General features: G+C 49.7%; 1 protein-coding gene across 5 annotated transcripts in view; it reads left to right on the forward strand.

Annotated features, from left to right (window-relative positions):
• The window catches only part of CAPN3 (calpain 3), a 54026-nt gene extending 41674 nt beyond the window's left edge, over window positions 1–12352 (forward strand). For 2 of the 5 annotated variants that reach the window (XM_072738381.1, XM_025998546.2), the window contains 12 exons: window positions 837–1006; window positions 1338–1349; window positions 2028–2236; window positions 2972–3008; window positions 9050–9127; window positions 9509–9566; window positions 9661–9725; window positions 10209–10277; window positions 10378–10456; window positions 10841–10957; window positions 11242–11300; window positions 11701–12352. In XM_072738381.1, coding sequence (XP_072594482.1) covers window positions 837–1006; window positions 1338–1349; window positions 2028–2236; window positions 2972–3008; window positions 9050–9127; window positions 9509–9566; window positions 9661–9725; window positions 10209–10277; window positions 10378–10456; window positions 10841–10957; window positions 11242–11300; window positions 11701–11727 — 980 coding nt within the window. In that variant the 3' untranslated portion in view covers window positions 11728–12352. Of the gene's footprint in view, window positions 1–836; window positions 1007–1337; window positions 1786–2027; window positions 2237–2971; window positions 3009–5004; window positions 5023–7984; window positions 8099–9049; window positions 9128–9508; window positions 9567–9660; window positions 9726–10208; window positions 10278–10377; window positions 10457–10840; window positions 10958–11241; window positions 11301–11700 lie in introns of those variants that run through there. The other 3 variants (XM_025998540.2, XM_072738383.1, XM_025998543.2) reach the window with 3 other exon arrangements.
• Window positions 12353–13282: the final 930 nt, after the last annotated feature.

The raw sequence follows: 13282 nt of genomic DNA on the forward strand, positions 1-13282 counted from the left end.
GGAGGGGAGTTGAGTTTGGGACATGGGAAGTTTGAGGCACCTGTAGAATATCCAAGTGAAGTTGTGTCGTAGAGAATTGGGTGCACAGATTAGAATGGTACTTGGTTGTATGATTAGAACTCAGTATATGTTTGTGGAAGAGAGGATGGAAAGAAGAGAAGAAGGAGGGAGGGAAGGAAGGAAGGAAGGAAGGAAGGAAGGAAGGAAGGAAGGAAGGAAAACAGAAGGGAGAGAGGAAGAGAAGGAGGGAGGGAGGGAGTCAAATGAAAATGAGGGCTGGGATCTTTATCTCAGGCATCATCAGTGTGCAGGAATGGTTAAAAAGTGGATAAGACAGCCTCGGGGGGCAGAGTAGTGGGGTGTGAGAGAGGCCTAAGAGCAAATCCCAGGTACCAGCAATATTTCAACAGCAGAGAATGAGAATCCCAGGTCAGAGAGAGAGGAGGAGCCATCCAGCTCGCAATGGGGCTCCGTCTGTATAAAGGTATAGGCTATGCCCTGCTCCCCCCACATAATTTGACAAAGGCCTGAATCATTCCTTCTGTATTTTTTTTTTAAGTTTTCTTTATTTATTCATGAGAGACACAGGAACAGGCAGAGGGAGAAGCAGGCTCCTCACTGGGAGCCTGATGTGGGACTCGATCCTGGATCCCGAGATCACGCCCTGAGCTGAAGGCAGAAGCTTAAACGCTGAGCCACCCAGGCGTCCCATTCCTTCTGTATTTATTGAGCACCTAGATGCAGGAGATAGATCGGCTGCCTCTGTCTTATTTCTCTTCCTGCCCTTTCTCTGAGAGGCAGATCTGAACGTACATTTCCTTCCTGGGGGGGCACAGACACTTTCTGGACCAACCCACAGTACCGCCTGAAACTCCTGGAGGAGGACGACGACCCTGACGACTCCGAGGTGATCTGCAGCTTCCTGGTGGCCCTGATGCAGAAGAACCGGCGGAAGGACCGCAAGCTGGGGGCCAACCTCTTCACCATTGGCTTTGCCATCTACGAGGTGTGCAGTTCCTAACGGTTGTCAGCCCAAGAAACACCCACATTCCTCAGCGGGGAGGGTCTCGGAGGGCTTCCCCAATACTCAGTGACCCCCAGAACTCCTGGTATCAGGTCCACTTGAGGCAGAATCTCTTAGATATTTGTAACAAGTAGGAAAAAACCAGGATGGGGGAGGTGGAGTGGGGCTGCGGCTGGCCAGATAGGTAGATGGGAAATCAGACTTCTGCATTCACCCCACAGTTGCTAGCATTCCCTTCCTGCAAGTTTTTAATCCCGGTTCAGATGTGAAATCCACAGGATCTGAGCATCTTTGTTTTCTGTTTCTCTTCAAGGTTCCCAAAGAGGTATAGAAGTGGCAGCGGCCAGCAGTGTGTGCAGCATTGCCCAGGGGTCCCGTGTCCATCAGTGGCACATCGGGAAGCTTCCTGGTGGGGTTTGAGGGCAGGACTATGACGGGGGAGGGGGTCTTGCCTGTCTCACAAACTCCAGAGAGTACCTCAGGGTACTGCATGACCTCCCGACTATCACTGTCCCGGTGTGTCCTTTCCTCCTTCCCACCAGAGATGGTCACACACATGCTCTCATGAATTCCTATTCACTTCTGCTCACACACTTACTCAGACTCATATGCTCTTGCACTCACAATTTACACACTCACACACACATTCTGAGGGTGACTGGAGGAATCACCTCCCTCAAACTCCAGCCAAGGCCCCTCCTGCCTCCTTGGGGTTCTTCCCCAACCTGGAGGTGATTTGGAGCTGACCAGCAGCAGTTCTGGTAAGTGGGGGAATGATAGACTTGACCTTCACTTTTGAATCACAACAGAAAAGGAGGAGGAAATGGGGTCGGGAGCTCCAGGGTTATTGAGCTATTTGAGGCCTTGGGACTCGGAAGTAGGTAGGTCACGACTGTGAACTGGGTGGCCAGGGATTCGGGAGGAGACCCCTGGAGGGGGTGCTGTGAGCAGGATGGGACTTCCTTGTCAGGGATCTCAGTCCCTTGGCCCTTCTCTCCCTCAGATGCATGGAAACAAGCAGCATCTGCAGAAGGACTTCTTCCTGTACAACGCCTCCAAGGCCAGGAGCAAAACCTACATCAACATGCGAGAGGTGTCTGAGCGCTTCCGCCTGCCTCCCAGCGAGTATGTCATTGTGCCCTCCACCTATGAGCCCCACCAGGAGGGAGAATTCATCCTCCGGGTCTTCTCTGAAAAGAGGAACCTCTCTGAGTGAGTCAGCCCCACTTTCCCCACTTGTCCCTAAAAGCCCCTGCGGCCCATCCCAGAGATTGGAGGCATGAGGTAGCTGGACCAGTCCCCTCTAGGAGTCCTAGGATATGTTGACCAGCTGCCCCTCTTCCTCTGCTCCTGAGCCACTGGCCACATCTCCTCCATTCATTTAGACAGTCTGTCATCCCACAGATATTTACTGAGCACCTACTATGTTCCAGGTGCTCTTCTTCTAGGCACTGAGGACAGGGCAGTGAAATAAACAGAAATCCCTGCCCTCATTGAGCTTATCATTCTGGCATGAGACAAGGATACATGGAGGAAAAATACACATATGTATGTTAGAGGGTGATAAGTGATAAGAAGAAAGGAAGAAAGAAAATAGGGAACAGGGATAGGAAGCATTAGGGGGTGATAGAACTTTTAGGTAACGTGGCCAGGGAAGCCAGCAAGGCCATATTCTGCATTTTTGGTTACTGTAGATGAGTTCATGGGTCTGACTTTGGGGAGCTCTGGGCAAAGCCAGTAAGAACCCATGTGTGTGTCCTTGGCTGCTGGGGATGCTGCCCACATGGGCGGGTTCTGTGGTAGGAGATATTAGTTCCTGGGGTTCCTTTGAGCTCCGTCTGGACTCAGTTCTGAGAAGTTGTGTGACCTGAGCAGATCCGCTCTGTGTTTCCTGCTTGCTCCTGGTGACACTGAGACCCACCCCCCTCATGTTTGTGTTTCTCACAGGGAAGTTGAAAATACAATCTCTGTGGATCGGCCAGTGGTGAGTGGTTTGGTTCTTATATGTGAAAAGGTCCAGGGGTCACCTTCCCTGATCTAGGCAGGGGACAGAAGGGTGGTGGAGGGGAGAGTGGGTATAGGGTGACTGCTCTGGGATGAGCAGACTTCCACGTTCCTGCAATCTCTGTTCGTCAGGACTGGAATAATAGGCCTCCTGGCACTGGGGCCACATAGTCCAGGGGCAAGGAAGCACAGAGGGGAGAAGCTATTTGAACAGCTAGAGGGGAGGGGACAGCAAGAGAAACTTGGATTATGAGGGCCAGGCTCAGCTATGGAAAATACACACCAGCTCTGGAGTCAGTATCAAAACCTCCCTCCTCCACCTACCAGCTGGGTGATTTGGACAAGTTGCATAACCCCTCGGTTTCCTACTCTGTAAAATGGGGATAATATTATGGGCCTCGCCAGGCTTTTGTGAAGTTTGAATCAATGAGATCATGTATGTGAAGTATCTGGCATGACATGGACTCTCAAATGGTGGCCATTATTTATGTGCTTTATATCTTACAAGGTACTTCTCACATGCCTTACCTCACCTGATCCTTGCAAGGTTTCTGTGATGTAATAAAGTTATTATTGCCCGTGGCATTCAAGCAAGGAAGTAGAGGCTCAGGGGGATTAAGTGGCTCCCTTGAGTTCCCAGAGCTCATAAGTGGCAGGGCTGGAACTGACATCCAGATTCTTGGAGCCCAGACTTGGGCTCTTTCCCCAGTCGCCATACTGAGACCTGTTGCCACGTATGTGGATCCAGAGTTACAAGCACAGAGTTGGCGTATGCGGTGTGTCTTTATATTGAGGAAGCTTGTGACTGCCTTGGGCCTTTGAGCTCTGATTTGTAAGCAGTTCTTTGTGCTCCACGTGACTTGGGCCAATAACAGGATAGCAGATGCCCCATCGAACTGTCTTCTGGGTAGTCACACTCACAGGTTCTAATCCTGACCCTGACCAAGTGCTTTCTGAATTATCACAGGACATTGGTTTGGGTATTAAGTGCATTTGGTTCTATTCTTATCTTTTATTTTATGTTTTTTAAAGATTTTATTTGGAGAGAGCACAAGCGGGGGGGGGGGGGGCAGATGGAGAGGAAAGAGGGACAAGCAGATGGTCTGCTGAACTTGGAACCGGAGAGTGGGACTCGATCCCAGGACCCTGAGATCATGACCCGAGCCAAAGGCAGACGCTTAACTCACTGAGCCACCCAGGCAGCCCTGTTCTTATCTTTTAAACATTAGTCATCAGGGTAGTATATTTATTAGGAATTTCAAATTCAGAAGCTTATGGGAGCTGGTGTGCCACCTAAATAGGGCAGGCAGGTGCAGGGGTTTTGATGCCCTACACGGGCATATTTGCCTGCCATTCTCAACTGACACTTAGCTTCAGTATAAGATGGACTATACTGGAGTGGTGGTGACTGTGGCATCTGGAGGGCACAGGCGACAGCTGCTCTCAGCTCCCCAGATTTTTGCCACAGGGGGTCGCAGGCCCATGCAGCCTGACAGACCTTCTAGTTTTATTTATTTTTTAAATCCCTAAACCTAGATTTCCATATTAAGTCTCTACCTATGTTAAATATTTGCTTTAAAAAGGAACACACACACACACACACACACACACACACAAAACCCAAAACTCTGTAGGTCAGACAAAAATCATTTTCAGGCCAGTTTAGGTAAAGCCACTTTTTTTGTGTTTTAGTAACTAAGTTCATTTAAAAATACAAAACATGAGCCAGAAGGTCCCTTTCCTTGACTGTGTCCAGGATATGAGTGTAAAAACAGAGCAGCCACGAGAGCAGCTGCCGGTCTCCAGGCCTAGAGAATTCTCACCTCTCTTCACCCTCCAGACTACTTTTGGCTCTATGTGGCCCAGATTTCTGGACCCCAGAACTATACCAAGTCACAGGAAGCCAAAAGCCACTGAGTTTTCTGAAAACTTGATTTTCACTTATTCTGCATTTATTGTTTCCTTTCCTTATGCAGAAAAAGAAAAAAGCCAAGGTGGGTGTAACCGGGTGAGTGGGTAGACAGCAGAGTGTGTTTGTGTGTGTGTGTGTATGTGTGTGTGTGTGTGTGTGACAGCATGTGTACCACACTTGCCTCTTCCCTCACTGCCCCCCATCCTGCCCCACCTTCCGGACCCCATTGCAGCTATGGGTGTGGATCAATGTTGGCTAACCCTGGCCAAGTGAAGGCTATGTACCAGGCACTCTTCCAGGTGCTTTCCATGGATATACTCAATCCTCACGACGCCCCTGTGAGATTGGTACTGTTATTACCCCCACTTTCAGAGGAAGAAAAGGTACAGATTAACTCACTTCCCCAAGGCCACAGAGCCAATAATTGGCAGAGCCAACACTTGGAGCCAGGCAGTCTGGCCCCAGAATCTGCTCTGAACCACCAAACCCACCTCTCCAACGAAGGAGGGAGAGGATGGCCAACCAGTGAAAATGGGCCTCTTGCAAAATCCAGAAGGAGCACCCCTTCTTTCGCAGAGCGGTTTTGGCTCTGCTAAACAAGGCTTGATTCTTGGGGGGGAGTGGCAACTGGTTGTTTCTCAGGCCATGGTGAGATAGGTGTGTGAGGGTTTCCATGGAGAGGGTCTTGAGATGCCAGCTGCCTGTTCTGTAGACAGGACTGCTCCTTCCCCTGCTTCTCTTTTCCTTGCCTGCTCCCCACTCCTCTGTTTTTCTTAGCTTGCTGGTGTTGGGGTAGAAAAGGATACCCAGAGAGGCTAAGTCACTGCCAGGGCTCTTGTTCTAGATAAAGCCTGTTCCAAATCCCCTTCTAGACAAGTGACCTTTCATTCCAAACACCGGCTCCTCCAAGCCATGGGACCCGATAGACTCTGCATGCTGTGTCCAGGTAGCACTGGGGAAAAGGGAGGAGATCATACCCCCATAGCCCCAGAGGAGCTCACCAACTTGACTGGTTTAATGAGGGAATGAGAACTACCTGGACAACTTCCCTTCTTGGGGTCGTGGGAGGTTGCCATGATCTACTGATTCACCAGGGCCTCTAAGATCTCCTCCTAAATGTCCTGGTTACAACCACTGTGCTATAAGGACACTATTGCTCAAAGTGACCATGTGTGCTAAGAGCATCTCAGAGGCCACAGAGCAAAGCTTTCATCTGGGACCAGGGGCACTGTTCCCTTTGTGTGGTTTTAGAATTCAAGATTACAGTTGTTGAGCAATCCGTACTCCTTCCTACATCTTTGCTCCATTTACCCCATAACTTTCCTGTGGTCACCAGGGTCTACAAAGATGAATTTTGGTTTGACCACTCAGAGTGCCATCCAGAAAGGACTACTTTGGGCATCCCCAAGCCCATGAGGTAGCAGCCATAGGCCATCAGACAAGGTTTGGTGTTAGTGTTTAAGGTGGTTTCTGGAAGGATCCAACATAGAGGTCCTCTAAGTATTGATGCTGGTACAGATAAGAGCTGACATCGATCACATCGATCAAGCACCTACCACATATTAGGCACTGTGCTAGGGGTAAGTCATACATTGTTTTCTGTTACAATAGTATCTACAAGGTAGGTGCTATTATTATTCCCCTTCTATAGATATTTTACAAATATTCAGGGAAGTGAAGAGACTTGCCGAAGGACACACAGATAAGGAGTGGGGAAACTGCTCTAAACCCGTGTATCTTGCCCTCACCAATCTTGTTCAGACCCCTTTAACTCCAAGCCTGTGTTATCCAGACCCACATGTGGGCCTGGAGATATGTACCTTGGCAAGGGTGACCCATGGCCACACCATGTTCACAGGCATACATTCTCCCTCCAACTGTGACCCACACTTGCTGTAGGATCTCCACAAGCATCAGCTGCTTGAGCAAGACCCTTTGCTTGAAAGGCAGAGCAAGCCAGGACCTTTGGGGCCTGCCAGGAACCGAAGTTCTAGGAGCTTATTGCCATAGGTCTACTCGTTTGTGCTGAGCTAGATGAATAGCATGGACAGGCAGACGGGGATTCAGAAACTGGTCGAGTTACTTTCCTGCCTTGAGAGACCCTGACTGCTCCATTGCTTTCTGCACTGCAGCCACAAGCCTCAACAGCTTAGCCTCTTGGGCTTTCCCTGTGGGGTGTATGGCTCCAGCTCCAATCGGCATAGCATGGCTGCTGCTCTCTACTCTTTTTTGTGTCCTCTTTACTTGCATGAGCTTGTCTTGAAAATATCCCTTATATTGGTGCAGCATCTAGAATGTTTTTGCAGTATGGTTATATATTCAGCATCTCATGGGTCCTCCTCTGCCCCCACCCCACCAAGAGCCCTATGGAAAGGTTAAGCAGGTTTTATCATCCACATAAATGGATGAGTAACCTGAGGCCAGAGAAGATATTTCTTGTATGTGAGGGCAAGGCTGGACCTGCAGCCTGGGGTTCTGATCTCTCACCCACTGACCATGCCACTAAACAGAGTCCCAGTTTCACCCCATCCTCTGCAGAGTCATAGAGCTTCCTCGGAGGTACCTCCCCAGCTGCTTTGGGTGACACGGCTGTGCCGAGGAAAAAAAAGCTCTATCCTCTTCATCGAGCAGAGAAGCTTGTTTTCAGTGACTTCATATACATCGGGCTTCTGGGGAAATTTAATCTGAAGTGTTTCCATTTGAAAAAAAAAGCCTACAATATATTTGAAAACTGCTTTTAACATTCTTAGTATTTTCGCATGTGCTAACTGCCTTGTTTAACCCCCAGAGCTTTTACCATCAGGAGATAAGGAACTGAGGTTCAGAGAGACTTAGCGTCTTTCCTTAAGTCACAGACAGCGCGTTAGTGGCAGGGACAGAGCTCGGCCTGAGGTTTAGGAACTAAACTAAACCGGCTCCTAACTCTGCTCTCTTCCTCTTCGCTGGACTAAGCCGCTCCAGGAGGGAGGCTGCCTCCATGTGTCCACTCAGCCTGTAATCCCTGCTTCCTTCTTACTCCTTCCCCACTTCCCTCTTCTCTCCAGCCCATCATCTTCGTTTCGGACAGAGCAAACAGCAACAAGGAACTGGGTGTGGACCAGGAATCAGAGGAGGGCAAAGACAAAACAAGCCCTGATAAGCCAGAGAAATCCCCACAGGTTTTTGAGCATGTGGCATGAATGGGGGGCTAGCACACACCTGGGATCCTCTGGATTGGAGGGGGTTGTAGGGTGGGGTATCCCTTTAACATCTGGAGGTTTGGATTTATCCCATTGACCCTTCTTCTCATCAAGTTCTCCTAAAATTTGGGATGCTGCTTGGGTGAGTGTCTTAGGAGTTGGCAGCCATCCCAAGCCAGTCCTAGGCCTGGGAAGGACAGGCTGAACCTGCCTGCTGGAGCCCCCAGCCACAACAGTCAAGGAAAAGGGAGGCAAAGCCTGAGACACAATCAGCTTAAGAGAGCCCAAGACAGAACAACTCCTATTTCTTGGTCTCCTCGAGCTCTTGCCAATGAGAGGATAAGGATAGTAGCTGAAAGGGAGGTGGACGTCAGAAATGGAGTCCTGCGGAACCCAGAGAAGGGTATTATATTGAAGTGAGCAGAGGAGGTCATATAAAGCTTAGTGAAGGTGAGGCTAAGGGACTAGAGTCCACAGACAAATCGAGGGCCACCTTCTCTATGCTGGAGGGTCCGTGCAGTGGAGTGGGGGTCCTCTGAGGACTTAGCTTTTGACAGGGGTGGGTGGAGCAATCAGAATGCGCTGGTCCCCTTTGTCCTTCTGGGACTCATTTGGTTGAGGAGGTCACATTCGAAACAGTGGGGAAGGCTCTAGCTGGTGGGGGTGGGGGAAAGGGCCAAGGGGGCTGTCTCCATGTCTACATGGCTAATGTAACTCCTCTGGCTAGGATGTCACTGGGGGTCACTGCGGTCCAGAAGGCTCTCACTCTGGCTCACTGGGCTCAACTAAGAAAGAAAAGCTTTTGTCCTGCCCCCAGCTCCTGCTGCCACCTAGGGCTGTTTTAGGCCCTTTGGCTCCTTCGGCCCTGAAGGATGGGGTCTGCCCATCTCCCTGATTGCTGTGAACCAGTTTTCTTTTGTGCTTCCACAGCCACGGCCTGGCAATACTGACCAAGAGAGTGAGGAGCAGCTGCAATTCCGGAACATTTTTAGGCAGATAGCAGGCGACGTGAGTACCGCCAACCCTGACTCCTCTCCTTGATTAACTGCTCAAATGACCAGTTATTTCATTATTGTTCAGTAGGGGTCATTTAGCTTTAGGTGGAAGCAGCCGATATGGATGTGTAGCTCGGGAATCCCCCAGTCAGGGCCTTGGGTTGTAGACCAATATCCACTTGGGGGGCTCAGAGGTCTCTTTGCTCTGAGCTGCCCACTGCAGTCTGGACACTGAGGGCACTGTGTCTCCCTTGGAAAAGCCCCGGCTTCCCATGACGGAATAGCAATGACAGAGACTTTACCAACATGGACAGTTGGGATTCGTTTTGCAACCCCTCTGCTCCATCGGGTGCTGCCTTCTTGAACTGTTATTCTCTATTCCTTTCCACCTCAGGATATGGAGGTCTGTGCAGACGAGCTCAAGAATATCCTTAACATGGTTGTGAATAAACGTAAGTGGCTCAAACTGTATGTGGAAGATGGGCAGGCATGAGTGGGTGTCCAATTATCTGAAGGAAGCTCCTCACTCTTCTCCATACCTCCCAGATAAGGACCTGAAGACCCAAGGGTTCACGCTGGAGTCCTGCCGTAGCATGATTGCTCTCATGGATGTATCCTTCCCGCCACCCTTCCCCACCATGTTTCTCTGTCATCCATCCCTGTGCAGCCCAGGGGGCCAAGGCAATGAGGGGTGCCCAGTCAGAAAGAGGGGCCCAAATTTGTGCCTAAGCGAGGACTTGAGGTCCTAAGCCACTGGTCTGAAGGGGGCTTTTGGAGAAGGCCTAGTTAGGCAGGACATTGGGTTGTAACCAGCCCCTAACCTCTGCCCTCACCTCTGGCCTGGGATTCTGCTTAGGGCCCTGCCCAAGCCAAAATAGTCCTTAGGAGACAGGCTCCTTGGGTTTTAGAGCAGACACGAACTTTGTGGAGGCGTGGAGGGGAGAGTTAAATATCAGGACAGGGTGGTTGGGGAGGCTGTCTGGGGCAGAGCCTTCCTGTGTGGTGACCTTCCCTGTAGTTGCCTAGAACCCCCTCCTCCTAGTCCAGGGGGATTTCACTATGCGTGCCCTGTAGCCCTGACCTCCTTCCTCCAGACAGACGGCTCTGGGAGGCTGAACTTGCAAGAGTTTCATCACCTCTGGAAGAAGATTAAAGCCTGGCAGGTGAGAAGAGAATGAAACATGGGAGTAAAGGGGGCGGCGGGGGAGACTTAGTTCAGGGATTTACTGCATGACCTCTGTCCTCAAATTTTTTTATTGCCAGAAAATTTTCAAACACTATGACACAGACCAATCTGGTACCATCAACAGCTATGAGATGCGAAATGCAGTCAATGACGCAGGTGCTGGGGAAGAAAGTGGGTGGTGGGGACATGGACAAGGGCTGGTGGAAGCAGCAACTGGAGGGTGGGGAGACAAAGGAAGGAGAGAGTGTTTCTCCTTTCCCCCCAGGCCACAGAGTGGCTGAGAAGCAGGAAAATAGAATGCAGGCCTGGGATACCTGGGTGGCTCAGTGGTTGAGCATCTGCCTTTGGTTCAGGAGGCATGATCCCCAGGTCCTGGGATCAAGTCCTGCATCGGGCTCCCTGCAGGGAGCCTGCTTCTCCCTCTGCCTGTGTCTCTGCCTCTCTCTCTGTGTCTCTCATAAATAAATAAAATCTTTAAAAAAAATAGAATGCAGGCCTAAGGACTCAGTACTTCCTCCTCCCCCATGTTGCCCTCCACAGGGTTCCACCTCAACAGCCAGCTCTATGACATCATTACCATGCGGTATGCAGACAAGCACATGAACATCGACTTCGACAGCTTCATCTGCTGCTTTGTCAGGCTGGAGGGCATGTTCAGTAAGTGGGGGTGAGGGGCTACCCTTCCATGCTCTGGGGCCTGGCAGCCTCAGCGGTACGAATCTCAGCCTATCTCCCAGTCTACCCTATCCAAGCTAAGCAAAGACAAAGGCCCTTTGAGCTTGGAATGGGCTGGTAAAGGGAGGGTGCTTGTCGAGACTCTGCCTGGCACATTTTGGCGCTGAAGGACCGCACTTCGCACACGGTCCTTTAGAGACCAGTTCCGATGCTGGAGGGGAAGTGAGCCTGTAACTGGCCTCTGGCCTGTGCATTCTTCCACACAGGAGCTTTTAATGCCTTTGACAAGGATGGAGACGGTATCATCAAGCTCAACGTTCTAGAGGTAAAGCCTAATAGAAGCAGTATATTCACTCTGCACCTTAACATTCAGGGCGGAGGAGTCAATGAGGCAGACTGGAGGCACTGTGTGCTCCTCACTTCCAAATGCTGGTGGAAGGATGGGAGAGGAAAGGAACATAGACACGCTCAGCAGGGAATGTGGCTCATAAGGACTGTGTACCGGGGGGAGGCTCCAAAGGGGACTCAGATCCTAAGAAGCTTTTATGCTGGAAAACACACTTCCTAGTAGAAATTGGGGAAGCATGCCCTAACCTACTGCTTCTTAGAAAGTCTTCACAGTGTCCGGCATGCTGGGGCTGTGCCTTTACCTCTACCCCATCAGACCCTTCGGGTTGGGCTCTCTTTTCTTGGTTGCATTCTGATCTTGGGACTTCCTCTTTCAGTGGCTGCAGCTCACCATGTATGCCTGAACCAAGCTGGCCTCATCCAAGGCCATACAGATCACTCAGGATTTCAATTTCATCCAATATAGCTAGAGCCAATTACCTCAAAGGACATAGTAGCTGCACTGCCACCACCCCCCACCCCCCCAGCCCCAGCCAGCCTCCAGGCGTCTCATCGTCTCATCGGTCTTGTTCCTCCTCTACTTCACTTCCCACTTGGCCTCAGGGCATCTGTCCACCTGTCACACCCACGCTGACCCTTCAGTTAAGGAATGAGGGAGAACAGTTTGTCCCTTTGCCACACTGAGGCAAGTGTCTGTCTGTCTGCCCAGCTAGTTGTAGCACAGCTGAGAGGTCTGCTCAGAATCTGAGTGGCCTCAGCTCTCCTTAGCTTGCTCTAGGCTGTTCACAGAGGCATTTGCCAATGGCATTCAGCACTTCCTGTGCTGGAGTCCTACATCGCCTTCATGTTCTCCCACCCCGGGACAGTGACCAAACTAGCACTTGGTTCTGTCTCATTGTTTCAGGATGGGCCTGCTCTGGGATAAACTAGCTCAGTGGAAGAGGGCTGGATACTTTGGGCTGTCTGACTCATAAGTTTGGCTGCATTCTGAAAAAGAGTTGATCTAAATAAAGGCATGTGTATGGCTGGTTCAGTTGTATTTTGTTTTCTCCCATTTAGATATCAACCAGAGCAGGACTGAGTAGCTTCCAATCTTATCCTCAACTGCCATGCAGAGAGCCTGAGTTTCAGAATACAATGGAAGACACATATACATGCACAAACAAAACCTGGACCCCGTGTTAATCATGCCTATTGCTATTTCCTGAACTTAGGAATCACTCCAATACTCTCCAAGATCAACAAGGAAAGGAAGGGGAATAGTTGTTGGTGTATAGAATATAAAGAATAAATGAGTCACCCCCGGAGGGGCCAGTTACCTGAGTGTAATAGAACAGAGATGTAGATGTAGTTTGTTTTTTAGGAGTATCAGAACTATAACACTAATCTGACATCTGTATACACTATAAAGTGATCACCCAAAAGTCTACTTACTATCCATCACCCTACCATGGACCCCCTTTCATGCCTATCACCCACCTCACTCCCCCACCAACCCCAAACCCCTTCCTCTCTGGTAAACAAACACTGATCTGTTTTCTGTATCTTTTTTTTTTTTTTTAGATTGCACATATGAGCAAAACCATACAATATTTGTGTCTTTTTCCTCTGACTTACTTCATTTAGCTTAATACTCTCAAGGTCCAGCTTTGCTATTGCCAATAGCAAGATTTCGTTATGTTTTTATGGTTCAGTAATATGCCATACACATATGCTATAGCTTCGTTATTCACGCATCCACTGATGGACATCTAGGTTGTTCCTGTATTTTGGTTATTGTAAATAAGGCTGCAGTGAACATAGGGGTATATATATCTTTTCAAATTAGTGTTTTGGTATTCTTCAAATAAATACTCTGTAGTTCAATAGCTGGATCACATGGTCTATTCTTAATTTTTTGAGCAATCTCCATACTGTTCTCCATAGTGGTGCACCAACTTATAATCTACCAACAGTGTC

This window comes from Vulpes vulpes, chromosome 15 (genome assembly GCF_048418805.1).
Source record: "Vulpes vulpes isolate BD-2025 chromosome 15, VulVul3, whole genome shotgun sequence".
Lineage (NCBI taxonomy): Eukaryota > Metazoa > Chordata > Mammalia > Carnivora > Canidae > Vulpes > Vulpes vulpes.